This window comes from Mustela nigripes, chromosome 1 (assembly GCF_022355385.1).
Source record: "Mustela nigripes isolate SB6536 chromosome 1, MUSNIG.SB6536, whole genome shotgun sequence".
Classification (NCBI taxonomy): Eukaryota; Metazoa; Chordata; class Mammalia; order Carnivora; family Mustelidae; genus Mustela; species Mustela nigripes.
Window position 1 is genome coordinate 245,371,419 of NC_081557.1, and position 16,332 is coordinate 245,387,750.

Below are 16,332 nucleotides of genomic sequence, written 5' to 3' on the forward strand. Positions count from 1 at the left end.
CTTAAAAAAAAATTCAGTTGTATTCCATCACTTATGGCAATTTGACAGTGCCCCTGAAGGAGAACGCATGCAGGGAAGAATGAGGAAGGGAGTCAGAGCTAGCATTTCCTGAGAAATGACTACATACCAAGTGTCTCATACACTGTGGATCTATTTAACCCTAACAACTTCTCCATGAGGCAAGTATTATAACCCTCATTTCACAGATCAAGACACTCATTATCCAAGTAATTATAACACCACAGCACTGTGGAGTCAGCACTGGAACAAAGGACTACCTTAACTCCAAAGCTTTGCCCTTCCTACTACACTTCTGGTTACAATCAACCCAATGTTTACTTCTTCCGCCTTCCTCCTTTTTGTATCACCCAATTCCATGGGTCTTTCTTTAGGTTCTAGACCTGCTCTCACTTTACCCTACCATGATACATAATCTCTTGATAATGGGTTCTTTATCTCTTTAATTTTTTTAAAAAGCTCTTTTCATCTTAAGTTAGCAATAATAAAGATTAAATTTGTTCCAAAGGACCTTTTACTATGAAACTAAAGGAAAACCAAAATTCACTGATACAGAAAAACACAAGTTGACCAGAGCTAATTTTTATTCCAAATTTGAGTCGTCTTAAATAACAATCAATTCTTTCCCTTATTCCAGGCTCTGTATGAGACCGATGCTAAACAAAATATTATTTGAAAAGCTTCCAAGTTTGATGAGCTCCTCATTTTTCTTTCAGAAACTTGCCCTGATATAACCTCCAGGCTTGGACACTCTTCCACATTTAGGCAACTGGGCCAGAAACTTCCATTTTCACTCTTCAATTCTCCTGACTTCTGATCTGCCTCAATAAAGCAAGCTTTTCTGCACACAACTCAAAAATATTTCTCTCCTTCTTGAGTTATAACCCTGTACTAAGTCTTCGGCGGCACCCTCTGCCACTCTTTTGACCTGGTATTTGCTAACAAAATGTTCGCTAACTTCCTACAGTTTTTTATTTGAGCTGGATTCCCCTGTTTCTCAGTTACCTCATATAATAAATAAAGGGATTTGAGTAGATGACAAAATTCATTGCAGCTCTAAAATCTGATTATTAAACTAACTGATTTGATGTTTAAACTACTCATGAGTCAACATTCAATAAACACTTCCATATTTCAAATTTGTCCTCATTAGACAGTTTTTATAAATTTCAGGTCTTAGGTATATGCATTACATTTTACAGTGTTTACTACCTAATGCAAAATAAAGGCTACCTTGACTATATTTGAATTATCGTTAGTTTTTAAAGAATATATCCTACAACTTCTTTTCCTTCAGAAGGAAACTGGCCACTTGTCTTATTTCTTCGAAATCACACTATCTTACTGTATCTGAATAAAAGAAAAGTTGGTATCAAATTGGTATTTTTTCCAAATTGTCCCCAATATTCAAAGTATAATCGGGAGAATAATTTTCCTTTAACTAACAAATGAAATCTATAAGTCAAAGACAAGATGAGGTCAAAGAGAGGTGTGGTAAAAAAGGCCCCAGTTCATTAGAAAAATTTTGCTATCTTAACTTCTGAAAATTATTTCGTAAGGAGTTTTTGAAATTATGTTATTCTCCCATGCAACTATCACAAATATACATACTCTGAGAAAATTTAGAAAAAATACATTTTTGTAGCAATTTTTATATTTTTTTTTCTTAAAAAAATTTGTATTTTAAAGTAATCTTTATCTCCAAAGTGGGGCTCGAACCCACAACCCCAGGATCAATAGTCACATGCTCCATGGACTGAGCCAGCTAGGCACCCCAATATTTTTCCTTTTGACATCTCTTCTGGATACCTCCCATAATGGTATGTGAAATAATATGGCTTTAGGAAAAGTGTTTATCTAAAAATTCATAATAAATTAAACTATTTTACAAAGTACAAAGTTCAGAATGTTTTGAATGGTTAAATTATTTTTAGTTAATAAAAGAACATCATAAAAATAAACATGAATATTTGAGTGCATTTTATGAATGAATAACATTCTTAAAATTCTATCTGAAAATAACAGCACTGGAAATGACTTTCATGTTTTCCTTCCCAAAGTAAATAACGAAATGTATTAGTATTTTGGTTCATAAATATAGCGAGTATCTTTTCCCCAAATCCTTTAAATCATCCCTCCCCCCAAAATATATAAACTCTTACCATCTATGATGAAAGCCAAGACTAGCATTTTCATAGGTCAATCTCAAAACAAGTTCTTTGAATATGCTTTTTAATAAAAAAAAGTATCAAGTATCTTTCTCATCATCATAAATTAACATGTTTGATAAAATAGATAATGATAAAATCTACATTTTTTGATTCACTGAATAGAGCTGTTCTATGAAAAAAGACATTTTTAAGATGTCTTTTATGTTCAAGGCTAGAAATGGGATTTGACTGTATGATAATGAAAGAAAGGGAAAATGCTACAGAGAAAAATGACTTTATGATAATTTTAAACTATTTAAGCACTGTTTTAATCAATGTCTTGGTCACACACGCTCTCACACACATGCACACCCATACATATACTATCTATGATGACTATATTGTTTCAGAGAATAGACAAAATCTGCCAGAAATGTGCCTGGTTACTTCACAAAGACTATGACTTTCTTTTTCAACAAATAAGTCTTCCACAGAGCTTTTTAATAAAGCAATCTTTCCATATTTAAAATAAAACACCCAAATTCAGGGAAGAATAAATAAAAATTCATGATTTTCTACAGTATTCTGAACTTTTCAAAAGGAGAAAAATTGTTCAAGTAAATCAAGGATTTAGTAAATTATATCCCATACTGAATAAACTCTAAAATTCATTGTACACATGTACCAATTAGGTCTCTTTTAAAGAACACAGAATGAGCAACATCTCATCTCCTGCTTTAAAGATAATTTTTACAAAACAATATTCTAATAACATTTCAAACGATTTTAAAGGCCACTGAGGTATGGGCAGTTAAAATCTATAAAGGCTAAAGGTTTCTTAAGCTCCAACGGCTTGGCTGAAAGGTTTTCTTCCATACTTGGAAACTTGATTAGCATTATATAAAAAAGCCATATCTGACTTGCTGCGTAACCAAAGTTGTGGTTATTCTTTATACAGCATCTAAAATTTCACACTCCATCAACACATGTTCAGGCTATTTTATCTTGGCAATTAATTTATTATTTTTCAGAACACAGTGAAGCCTTGTTTTCAAGTCATTCATAACTTTATAAATCAGTCTTGCACATGAAACCATGCATCTGTGAACCGTAGAAAATCCCTGCGCTCAGGAGATTAAGCTCCTGACACCTTTGCTGATTAATAATCATGGAAAGAATAAGATCAGAAGCAAAATAAATGATCATTTAATAGAGAAACTCACAAAACAGCCCTTTAACTTACATATTCCATCATGTTATTCGTTTCACATTTCCTTTTGCTCAGTCTCCAGTGCAAGCACAGCTAGACAAGTAGGAGAGTAAAAGAAGAAAAATGAGCCCTATTTTATTGCAGCACACAGACTAACCCATTTGTCCACCTTTCATATTTTTAGTTCAACAAAAGCATCTGTTTCCATACTGTGCAATTCAGACCCCAACAGTACGAAGCTGCTCCCTGTGGTACTCACCTTGTGGTATAACCTATTGTTTTCCCATTCTAATAACTTCTCAATCGATCTTCGTGTCTGGAAGACAAATGAGAAAAAAGTTTACTCTTGACTGGTTTTAGAAAAACTTTGTTTTGCAGCTGTTTTTTGTGTGAAAGGGAGAGAGGTAGAAGACAGTGACTGAGTGAGCACATGGTGGTCTATAACACTTTCAACATTTGTGTACTAAGTAGTACCCTGAACAGAAATGGTACTATTATAATAAAGATATGGTTTTATTCTTCAACACTGTATCTTTTTTTAACTGTTTCAAATTTACTAGCCTCTGATATGAAATTATTGAAGTCTTTTAAAAAGCTAATATCAAAAATATAAGTAAGAATGAAAAAATAAAAAGTTAACATCATCTACCAAATGATATAGATTTTAATGCCCATTTCTTCCAAAAATATTTCTGTAGTACTTAGTGATAAAAGTTCCTTCACTCATATTTTAAAACAAGTTATTTAAATATTAGTTAACAAAATGCAAATGACTTCAGGGTAAAATCAAAAAGAAAATAATTAAACATTCACAAATTTTTAAAAAATCCACTAGCTATCAAAACAAATTTTCACATCACACCTAATACCCATATTTAAAAGCCTGTTTATTAATTATTCCACAGATAAAGATTTTCAGAGGCAAAATATACAGAGCCCACAAAAATGATACTAAAATCAAATACTAAAATCAAATGCCTAAGTCAATACTACTGTTAAAGCAATCAACTGAGAAATGTAAGTTCACTTGATTTCTGCAATATCTACTGTGCAGCAGGAAATGTGTCTTGCCTGGAAGTATGAATAGAGGAGAGGGTAATTCATGATGCCAGGTGTTAGGATGAGACCGACACAGCTGCAGGTGCAAAAGGGACAGTGTTGCTGCAAGAATCAACTGCAACTTGGCGCAGCTGCAGCTTCCTTGCAAGGGAAGGAGAAAAGCATCTAGTGCTATTAATGTGTACAACTGAGTACTAACAAATATGAAAATCTACATGTCAAGCAAGGATGAGAGAGGTAAAAAATTGTTAGGATCAAGCTGATTTTAAATAGTTTAATGTTACATAACAAATGGTTAATATTTCTTTAAAGTATCCACTGTCATGTCATCTAAGTTACCATATTACCTTTTAGCATGTTGCACGTACAAAAGATATACTGGTCACAGAGGTGCCAATTATAATTCATAACTACCAATGAATTACCCACTATTACCATTTTCCAAGCTTATGTCATAAAAATCAGAAAATCACCTAACTCTGAGCAATAACGCCAATGACTAATTTATTACATTACTTTTTTTGAACAGTTTTTTTTTTTTTTTTGGCAAGAATTTTAAGGGAGAAAAAGTGCCCTTGTTAACAATGATCAGCAGACCTCACTTGTTTCTTTGTAAAGATAGCCTTTTAGAGGCAGCTCTCCTTTTAAATGAAAATAGGGCAGCAGTTATGGTCACACTTTTTGTTAATTTAGTTGCCAGTCAGCCCCAAATCAAAAGAAAATAAGGCTGCAGAGTGTAATTAACATTCAGTTCAGTCGTTTTGTCCCTTGTCTAGCCCCCAAGCTTTGTTAAAATTGCCATCTGAATGCTGAAGGCTGTAGGGAAATCGATTTGATTCTAATCGCACCATGAAAAGAACATGATCTAACTGCTTTCAGCCCTCCGTAAATCTGTACTAGGTCTTTAGCACAATGCAACTTCCAATTTAAAAAGCACTGAATGTCTCGTCAATGACTTTGTGAAGAAAAAAGAACAAGGAGCAGACATAAAAATTCCAATAGTTGTTTAAGCATTAAAGTTCATTTGCATCACAGCGAACCTGAAAAGGGCTGACCTCTCAAACCGCCTCTCAGGTCTATGAAGTTGTAGCCTTGACAAGCTCACATTGACAGAGCTCATTGACTCTGAAAGGCTACTCTATCAATGGTGAAAAATGGCAATAGGTTCTACTCTGAGCAGGCATCTGCCTGCCCACCCGCTGCTAAACCAATGGCAAAACCGATTCAAAACCTGAATCTACCTTGTAATCTTCCTTTCTAGGACTTTTTAATAATAGATTAAGATTACTATACAATTTGAGGTTTTACTTTTACTGATGTTTAAAAAGGGGGGTGGAGGATGAAATAACTAGGGTGGGGAGAAAAAGCCATCCAAGTCCAAGGTTTTGTATCAATGTAAAACAGTAAAAGCTTAACCTTACATTCAGTAAATATTCATTACTCAAAGAAAAAAGTGTAGCTAACCATCATCATATTTCATCACAAATTTAAATCTAGGCTATATTATAATAAGAATGGATCTCAGTAGGAATGGATCTCATGGTGTATAGGATACATACAAAATCAATTTAGAACTTGAAAATAGTTACTTTAAATAACTTAAGTCAACTAGCAGTTTTTGGATAAAAGGTAATTACGAAGTATAAACCTAAAATTCCAAAATATTTATGTAGGAAATCTGAATTTACTCCTTGCCTCTAATTAGGAGTTTAATGATAGGGTTTGGTACGATAATTGTATTTTACAATATTTAAGAACTCAAAACAAAACGAACCCTGATATGCAATATTCTGAATAAGCATCTAAATATAAAATATTTCTACATACTTGACAGTCTGGAGAAAAAGCAGTGAATTAGCAGCATCTAATCTTGCGATAAGACTTCTTTCCTGCTTGACAGGTGAAAAAAAAGCACTTGCACGTGCAGCTTAATTAATCATTGCACTTGACATCTCAATGATTTACAGTGAGGAGCAGGTGAGAACATACAAAACCAGAAAGGAACCCTTGATCTAAGTGGAACATTTCTAGGACACTAAGGTGACAAGTATATAGATTCTAGCAGTCATTTATAAAAGGAAAAAGAAAGAAAAAAAGAAAGAAAGAAAGACTGTGCCACAAATTATTTGTTAGTAACAACAAAAGCTCAAATTAAATGGAAGAAAAAAAAGCTTTAACTACCAAGAATGTTTAATACTCTGCAATTATTTTAGCTAAAAAAACCCAAAATATATTTTTAAGCTTAAATACAATACCAATTTAGCAAATACTGAAAAAAATATATGACACCTCAGCATTTATAAAAGCTATTTAAAAGCCTTTCAACATGAAAAGAAAGCATCTTATAATTGCAATCATCTAGAAATAACAGTGAAAAGTTTAGGTCCACAGGTTTGTTAGACAGCTATCTAAAGAAATTTAAGACTCAACACTTCCAAACTCTATTAATTACTACTAGTCAAGCAAATCTAACCATACAAAAATCTGTTCTTGATTTTTAAAAGTTTGTATCAATCATCAAATTCAATATAAATTAAAGTAAACTAATATGCATCAGAGAAAAAATAGTACGTACAGGGCCTGTCAACACAAAATACCAAAAAAATTATCTTTCAGTATTCTAGGCCCGTGGATTTCTAAAAATAAATCATCTTAATTTTCTTAAAAGAATTTGGTCCTTGTGAAAAGCACCAGACTGATAGTCATGGGAACTAAAAATCTTCTATTTAACTGAAAAGAACAGGGGAAAGGGCAGTGCAGGCTTCAGTGCTAGCTTCCCTACAGTGGGCCTTAATCCTTTTCAGTGTTCACACCCTGGGGTGAGAGGACAGGTTAGTGGTTCTTTACCAATGAATCCTCAGACCCGCAGCATAAGATGATCAACAAGAAATCTAATTTTATCATGGATTCTTAATTAAAAGGACCAAGACCACCAACTCACACCATGCAAGCAAAACAAGTTTTTAAGAGAATAATGTCGTGCCATTAACCTGGTCTGGAAGAGGACAGCCCCAAGAACTGGACTGCCACCTATCTTCCTTATCACAGAGCTCACTTTTTTCCCCCCACATATTTCTTCATTTCAACACCTTGCTAATTACATTTTTCTCACATGTGAAGTAACTATGATATAGCCATTTGGCAATGTTAAAGTAAAAAATAACAGAGATTCAAAAACATTTCAATTTCTAAATAAACTTACTACACAGACTGCTGAGTAACTAATAGTAATAGAAGGATAGAAACTTTGGCTTCTATTTCTATTGCCTTTGATTCCTTTTAATTTTTTGATAGAATTGTGGAAATAAGTGAAAACAGGAAAACCGTAATAGATGTAAAATGGCCTGGATAATTCACAAAATGGCTAATTAAATAATGATTAATTAAAAATTTACATTAGATATACTGCATTATCAACTTTCAAAGAGGCATCTAAAGTACACTTACAATAGTAAAATACCTATAAAGGAACTAGAAAAAGTTAAGTTAGCACAACTAAAAATTAGGGTTTCTTGAAAATTCAAATTTGACTTATTATGAAGCATTTTTGCCATTTTTTCTAAATATTATTACTTTCTAAGGAATAAATTACTATTCCTTATAAGCAAATTACATGCCATTAGGTATATAAGTATTTCGGGGCAGCAAGGACTCAGTGTATTTAGAAACCCTGAGTGTATTATTCCTCTACTTTGTTACCACTATTACTTAATACTATACTCATTACCAATGATTCACTTATCACAATCGTTTGAAAAGTGGTTTTTCAAAAAGTGGTTTTCTAGAAGTTTAAAAACGAAAATCAATGGAAATCTCATGAATTTTAAAGTACTTCAAAGCCAAAGGAAAAAATGTTAAATGTGGAAGCTGTAACAAAAATTTCTCTGAATTTTTCCCAAGGAAACAGCCTTCTTATCAGTCTTGAAAACATAAAGATGCTAAAATATGTTAACAAGATGTATAAATAGAGTATCTCACTAATAACTATAGAAGTTCAGCTATTTAAACTTAAAATACCTAACTCAATAAACTCAAACTTTATTTGAATGAGATTTATTCACAATATCACAATGTCAAAGAGCAATTTCAAATGCTCAATTTCTTCTTTAAAACATTTTAATTTTAAACTCCTAAATTTATAATACATTAAGCTTTAACTAGAACAATGCTTCAAATATATGCATAATCTCATTTTCTAAAGTATTTTAAAGTATTTTCAAGTAAGAATTATACTTTCTTTTGACATCTGTACAAATTGAAATTGCTAAAATAAGTGATACGACAATGTTTCTAGTTACGAGTCATTAGAAGGAAACCATATGACATTTTAAATGAATTATTTTAACAAGAGAAAATTACTTGAGTCACCTGTTTCTTCTTTCTATTTTATACATTAAGTACACAGCCTTACAGAATTTAAATGGTTTGCCCAAGGTCACACATACCATTCAAGGGAATGACAGGATTCAAGCTCAGATCTCCAAACTTTAAGGCCAATGGTTTTTGTTTGTTTTTAGATTTTATTTGTTTGTCAGAGAGAGAGAGAGAAAGAGAGAGCGTGCACACCAGCAGGGGGAGGGGCAGTCAGAGGGAGAAGCAGGCTCCCCACTAAGCAAGGAGCCTGATGCAGGACTCCAGGATCATGACCGGAGCAACAGACAGATGCTTAACCAACTGAACCACCCAAGCATCCCTAAAGTCAATGTTCTTTCCACTTTGGATAACTATTTCTACTTGCATCTGAATTTTTTTAAATTTCAAATAAAATGTAGAAACAAGATAAAAACAATCGTCTAATTCTTTTCTTTCAATCATGCAAAAAACATTCCTTATACCAAGTAAAAGTAGCTGGAGACTTCTACACTCCACTGCCAACTGAAATGAATAAAGTGAAGAAGGAAAAAAAAAAGCACCATTATTTTTAAAACATCAGAAAATTCTGAAAACAACACAAAACACATGAAATAAAATCCAGGGACGAAAAGAGCCGTTCTTAAATCATCTGATGATTACTGGCCATTTTCTCTGTTTGTTGATTCCTGGGGTGGGCTGAGGATCCGACTTGGCAACAACCAGTGGGACTCAATAGGGGGAAAGGGAAATCAACAAAGCTTCTGCAGGTTGTGCATGCTGGCTCAATAGATTGGAAATCAGATGTGCCCTAAAATGCAAAGCCAGTTCTCCCTAGAAACATTACTGAGTTCCTGGCAGAATGGAAGGGTCAGGGACCAAGCCAGAAAGACAGAGAAAAATTACTCAGTCTCCCAGGCCTTAGGACACAAAAATTCTGCTGGACAGAGAAGGCTCTGCAGCAATCCAACATGTGATTGGTCTCTCCCTCAAGACATGTGAACCTGCAGGAAACTAAATGCTAAAAAGCCAAACTCAAAATATCCTAAGGGTACAACTTTTAGGAGAAAAAGGAAGAGAAAAAGAGAAGACCTGCCAAACCTCATCGAAAGTCTAAGAAGGGCCAGACCCAAGAAAAAAGGAAAAATCCAAAGGTGAACTGATTCCTACTAAACTTGCAACCGGTGCCAACCCAGCTCAGTCCCTGACTCTCCTCACCCTACCTGCCGATGAGAAAGGAGGAGACCCTTGACTGTGAAAGACTTCATCTGGAGCTTCTCATTTTGTGTATGATATCTAGCATAAAGTAAGAAATTATAAAAGGCAGGAAAATGTGAATAATCATCATAAAGAAAAATACCATAGTTTAAACAGAACCATGAATAATCCAGTTACTGGTGTTAGCTGACAGAACTTTAAGTATGGTTAATATGTTTGATGAAGTAAAAGGAAAAGATGGACGAATACGTGTGAAAAGATTTCAAAGAGAACTGGACTCGCTAAAAACATCAAATGGACATTCTAAAATTTAAAAGTCCAATGTCTGAAAGAACTCACTGGATGGCTAACAGCAGACTGGACACTGAAGAAGGCAGGCAAAGCAAACTTTTTTTTACAAACCACACCAATACTATGTTCTAAATACTCAAAGGGGGTGCCTGGGTGGCTCAGTCATTGGGTGTCTGCCTTCAGCTTGGGTCAGGATCCCAGGGTCCTGGGATTGAGCCTGCCATCAGGCTCCCTGCTCAGCGCTGAGCCCGCTTCTCCCTCTCCCTGTCACTCCCCCTGCTTGTGTTCCCTCTCTCACTGTCAAATAAATAAATAAAATCTTAAAAAAAATGAGTGAGTGAATGAATGAATGAATATTCAAAGAGAACTGAATGTCAGCCAGCTTTTGGCAAAAATACATTTTCTAAGTTGTTTAACATCTTTCTCTGAAGACCCAGTGCCACCTCTGTACACTTAAGGCTTAAAACTGATACTTTTTTTAGTATCTTCTTTTATGATGAGAATTTAGTAACATGCTTTTATTCCAGTTAAAAACTACTTATCAGCACTATTCACACCAGGGCCATAGTTTGTTTCATTTATGCAGGAATCCGTTTTCTAAGTTTCAGGCCTATTCCTCATAATGTGAAATCTTTTACATCCTTTTCCAAAGCTACTGAGCTAACATTCCAAAGAGATGACACCTATTTCTTTATCCTGCACTTAAACATATGGGAGATACTGAGGAAGGGGCAACAACCCAAACACCCAATACCTAGGGCTGGACAGAGAAAACACAACTCTGAGAGTCCTTGTCCTGCCTACATTGCATTAACTCATTTAAAATATGTAAGTTTCAAGGAAGGATGTAATATCGGGGGGAAAAAAAACCTTTACCAGGAAACATGTATACCTATTTGTTAGTAAGTGAGAACTTCATAAGTAATTTTTCAAAGACAGGTATATTGATTTTTATTTGTTCTTATAAAAGTAATATAGAACCAGAAGCACTGTATCAACTCTTAACTGTCCAACCGGAAGGCTGTATAAATTTAATTAAAATAGGGGCACCTGGGTGACTCAGTGGGTTAAGTTTCTGCCTTTGGCTCAGTCATGATCTCAGGGTCCTGGGATGGAGCCCCGCATCAGGCTCTCTGCTCAGCAGGGCCTGCTTCCCCCATACCATCCCCTGCCCCCGCCACCGCCTGCCTCTCTGCCTACTTGTGACCTCTCTCTGTCAAATAAATAAATAAAATCTTTTTAAAAAAGTCAATCAAAATGTATTTCTCTCCTGTGTTCACTTTATCTGCTTTACAGCCTCCTTCCTTAACCGAGACTCTATCTTCAAGATATAAGAAATTTATTTAAATATTAGAAAAAAAATTAATTGGAAAAATAAATTTGCTGGAAAACTATAGTATTATAAATGCTGATATAAATGCTTGAACATTATTACCATATATAAATCAATGGTAACATTATTACCAGATAAACTTAGGTAAATTCTTTTTGCCAGATAAATTAGGTAAATTATACATTCTATGGGTCTTAATTTCCTAACTTGTGAAATAATGATCTTCTAAGTTCCTTTCGAACCTCTAAAATCTCCCTGCTTCTAGGTATAAAATCAAATTATAATAAGTACTTTTTAAAAGCTTGATTTTTTTTTCTTATTGAAGAATTAAAAAAAAAAAAAAGAAAAAATATGAGGTTTGGAGCTGTAAGCCCGGGATTCTACCTGTGGCTTAGCTTTAGGACTGTGGGGCTTCCAACAGATCACTTAACTTCTGAGCCTCAGTTTTCTCATCCTTAAAGAAGGAATAATATGAGCATCTACTCTTGGAACTTGGGGAAGATTAAATGGCACGGTGCAAGTAAACTGATTAAGCCAATCCCTGGCATACAGTGAGCATTCAATAATTACTAGATGTTATAATATTTGCCATATAGGACTGTGGTAAAGATTGAAAGAGGATAAATGGATTTTGCAACATAAGTATACATCAGATCATCATGCTGTATACTTTAAATTTACACATGTCAACTGTATCTCAAAGCTGGATTAGAAAGAACGTATGGACTAGATCTTATGTTAAATGTTCTTATCATATACACAAATACATACAAAAGAGGGTGAGAAGGTGGAAGTTATTAGAGGTGATGGTCAGTTCATGGTACTGTTTATAGTGACAATATCACAGGTGTATACTTAGCTCCAATTTATCAAGTTGTATACATGAATACATACAGCTGCTCTGTGTGTCAATCATACTTCAATAAAGAAGGAGACAAAAAGCATCCAAAGAGAATCATGCATATAAAATGCTTTGCTAACAGCAAATGTACAATACGGGTTTCCCCAGCTATCCAAGAGTGGTTTTTGTTTTTTGTTTGTTTGTTTATTTGTTTTTTGAGAGAGAGAGAGAGATTGAGAGCACGCAGGAGCAGGAAGGGAGTGGGGCAGAGGGAGAGAAACTTAAGTAGCCCCCACACTTGGCACGGAGCCCAATGCAGGGCTTGATTTCATGACCCTGACGATCATGATCTGAGCCAAAATCAAGAGTCAGGCACTTAACCAAACAAGCCACCAGTGACCCCTATCCAAGAGTGTTCTTAACAAAACCTTTCATAAACTGAAACAGCATGAAGAAGCAATTACAATTAATTTATACAGAAATTTTTTTTTAGCTTTCCCAGACCCAAAAAAATAACCTCTTAGGTTTTTCTGATATTCCAGGACACATCTTGCTAACAAGTGTACAAAATAAATAAAAGATAAAACACAGATGTTCACAGACACAGTTCAAAGCTATGGTGGCTTGATGCTGAGATGCTGAGTGTGTAGGAAGGAGTATGGTGGGACCATTCTTGCTGCTCAAGGTGCATGCTGCCTCTTTAGCAGCTGGCTGCAAAACAAACACTAAATGCTATTTTTGCTTTTTGCCTTTCTTCTTAAAAGCGAAAATCCTCTTCAGACTTCCTTCAGTTAACAAAAACAAGTAATAATATAGATCTTTTATAAAACTGGAGTGGTTACAATGTGAACTTTCAAGAAGCAGGGGATACATACAATTATTTTTCTTTTTATTTGTTCCTTGGGGTCTATTAATTCCATTATGTATCACTACAGATTTTATATTTTAGCAAAACATTTTCAGTTATACATGTATTAGGAATTTAGCAAACAAAACGTTTGCTAGAGGCACCTGGGTGGCTCAGTGGGTTAAGCCTCTGCCTTCGGCTCAGGTCATGATCTCAGGGTCCTGGGATCGAGTCCCACTTCGGGCTTTCTGCATGGCAGGGAGCCTGCTTCCTCCTCTCTCTCTCTCTCTCTGCGTTGCCTCTCTGCCTACCTGTGATCTTTCTCTGTCAAATAAATAAATAAATAATCTAACATACACACACACACACACACACACACACACGTATAATTCAAGTTTCTTTCTCCTGTTTTACAGGACAGAAATTGCTATAAATCATATTTTATATTGCTAAGTCTATCACTGTACAGTAGAACAATATTAAATCTTCCTTCACAACAAAGATCAGCTTCCTGAAAAACTTCTGTAATAAGGCCATTTAAAGTCAAGTAAAAAGGATACTGAAGACTAAGAACATTCTGACTGCATGAAAGCCCTTATGAATATTTATTATATTTACAGAAACAAAGCAAACTGGATAGCATTCTATAAAAAAAAAAAAAAATTTGCATTGATTTTTCTGCATCTTCAATTAATAATAATGGCTGTCATAAGAACACATTTTATTCATCATCCCTTGTTCACTAGAAACTTTTCAGGGTTCCCCTTTAATAAAATTTAATTAAGATGCTTTTAAGTTTGGGGGTGCCAGTCTGGCTCAGGAGAGCATGCAACTCTTGAACTCAGGGTCCTAAATTCAAGCCCCACATTGGGTGTGGAGATTACCAAAAAAAAAAAACTTTAAAAAGACAGGCTTTTAAGCTTATTTTGCTTTGTTTCATTATCTACAATATGTTAAAGGCATTTCTGTTTATCTAACTCTTCATCCAAATGTTCAATGCCACTCTCATTTTATGATCTGGTTACCAACTACAAACACTCAAATTACAGAGTAAATGAGAAATCTAAAAGTTGTGGGTAACTTCCAATACTGTCTGTATAACTGAGTAAGTATATTTTAAGTTCCTCCCATATATAAATATTTGTAGCTTCCTAATTATGATTTCCCCAGCTTGATTTTCCCTTGAACTTCTTTAAATCTGAATGGTACATTCTCACTCAAGAACTCTACTCCTGACCTCTCCCATTTGGATTTTCAACTCTTATAACATCCTAAGTAAAGTAACTCACAATTATTAGATAACTAAACCGGGTTGAGAGAAAAGATATCCAAAAGTGAATCTAAGCATTATACTAAATTTAAAGTAAGAGAAATGCAGTTAGACTGGCTTTGTATCCTTTTCATCAAAGTTTCAAGAACTAAATAGCAATTTTCTTTAAAAAACAAAACAAAACTTGGAGTGCCTGGCTGGCTCAGTCAGTGGAGCATGCAACTCTTGATCTTGGGGTTTTGAGTCTGAGCCCCATGTTGGGTATAGAGATTACTTAAAAATAAAATCTACCGGGCGCCTGGGTGGCTCAGTGGGTTAAAGCCTCTGCCTTTGGCTCAGGTCATGATCCCCGGGTCCTGGGATTGAGCCCCACATCGGGCTCTCTGCTCAGCAGGGAATCTGCTTTCTCCTCTCTCTCTCTCTGCCTGCCTCTCTGCCTACTTGTGATCGATCTGTCAAGTAAATAAATAAAATCTTTTTTAAAAAAAATAAAATCTACAAAAAAAGAAACCCAGAGAAGCAAAACAAAACAAAAAACTAAAAAACAAACAAAAAAACTGAAAATTTTATTTTTTTTTATTTTTATTTTTTTTTAAAGATTTTATTTATTTATTTGACAGAGAGAAATCACAAGTAGATGGAGAGGCAGGCAGAGAGAGAGAGAGAAGCAGGCTCCCTGCTGAGCAGAGAGCCCGATGCGGGACTCGATCCCACGACCCTGAGATCATGACCTGAGCCGAAGGCAGCGGCTTAACCCACTGAGCCACCCAGGCACCCTGAAAATTTTAACTAAAATGTTAGTTCTTTAGATTTGAAATAAAAATCCACATTGAAAACTTCTTTACTTAAAGCTTAGAAATACAAATGTTTTTGCAGACCAATACAACTCTCAATATTCAAAGGATTACAGACTTTTCAGAGCTATAAAGGACCTGAGAGGTCAGTTAGTCTCTCTTTTTCTCAGATTAAAAGAAAGAGAAGAGTAGGAGGCAGAAAAACTCCAGGCTCAGAGAGGTTTTTCAGTGACTCGCTCAAGTTCACCCAGCTTCAAACAGTGATTTACTTCCTATTACACTCTGTCACATTGTCCCTGCAGAAGAAAAATGTCTGTTATTTACTCTAAGAAAGAAAATGCTTTTATCTTCTCAGGAATGTTGTTTTAAACAGCAAGGACTATTATCTTCTGAAATCTTATAACCTTACTACTCAAGGATTTCAAAAGCCAAAGAGTACATTCATTTAGCAAATATTTATTGAACACAAAGTAGATGTGAGGTACCGGGAGAGACACTGGGGATAGAAAGACAAAAACTAGGAAGAATAGTAATAAATGATAATAATAGCAATGCCATTAATTAAGCCCCCACTACAGGCAAAATACTATAGTAAGTATTTTATATGCACTTGCTCTAATTCTTAAAGTAACACTGTAAGAGATTAATAGCATTTCGGACAGGTGAAAACTGAAGTTTACTCAGAGTAAGTTCCACTTTCCAAACGCCAAAGTGCAAGTCCTAGGTACCCCATGATGTAGCCTACTTCCCTATTCCTAAGCAAATGATCCCCTGATATAAGACTAAATACAAACAAAAGAATATAAAGGGAATGGAAATATACACTATATACAACAAATCCATATAGAGAGCACTTTTAGAAACCCACATAATTCTGGTCATCAAACGTAAGAGAGATGAAATACTAAAAAGGAGGAGGTAAGACACAAACAAGGTTAAGAAGTTGATGTA

The 16,332-nt window shown here is 34.8% G+C and overlaps 1 protein-coding gene across 2 annotated transcripts in view; it reads right to left on the bottom strand.

The window, feature by feature from the left end:
* The window catches only part of CHIC2 (cysteine rich hydrophobic domain 2), a 57,895-nt gene that overhangs the window by 1,521 nt on the left and 40,042 nt on the right, over positions 1-16,332 (bottom strand). For both annotated transcript variants that reach the window (XM_059383910.1, XM_059383901.1), the window contains exons 4-5: positions 3,638-3,694; positions 3,412-3,471 (exon numbers count right to left, since the gene is read on the bottom strand). In XM_059383910.1, coding sequence (XP_059239893.1) covers positions 3,412-3,471; positions 3,638-3,694 — 117 coding nt within the window. The remainder of the gene's footprint in view (positions 1-3,411; positions 3,472-3,637; positions 3,695-16,332) is intronic.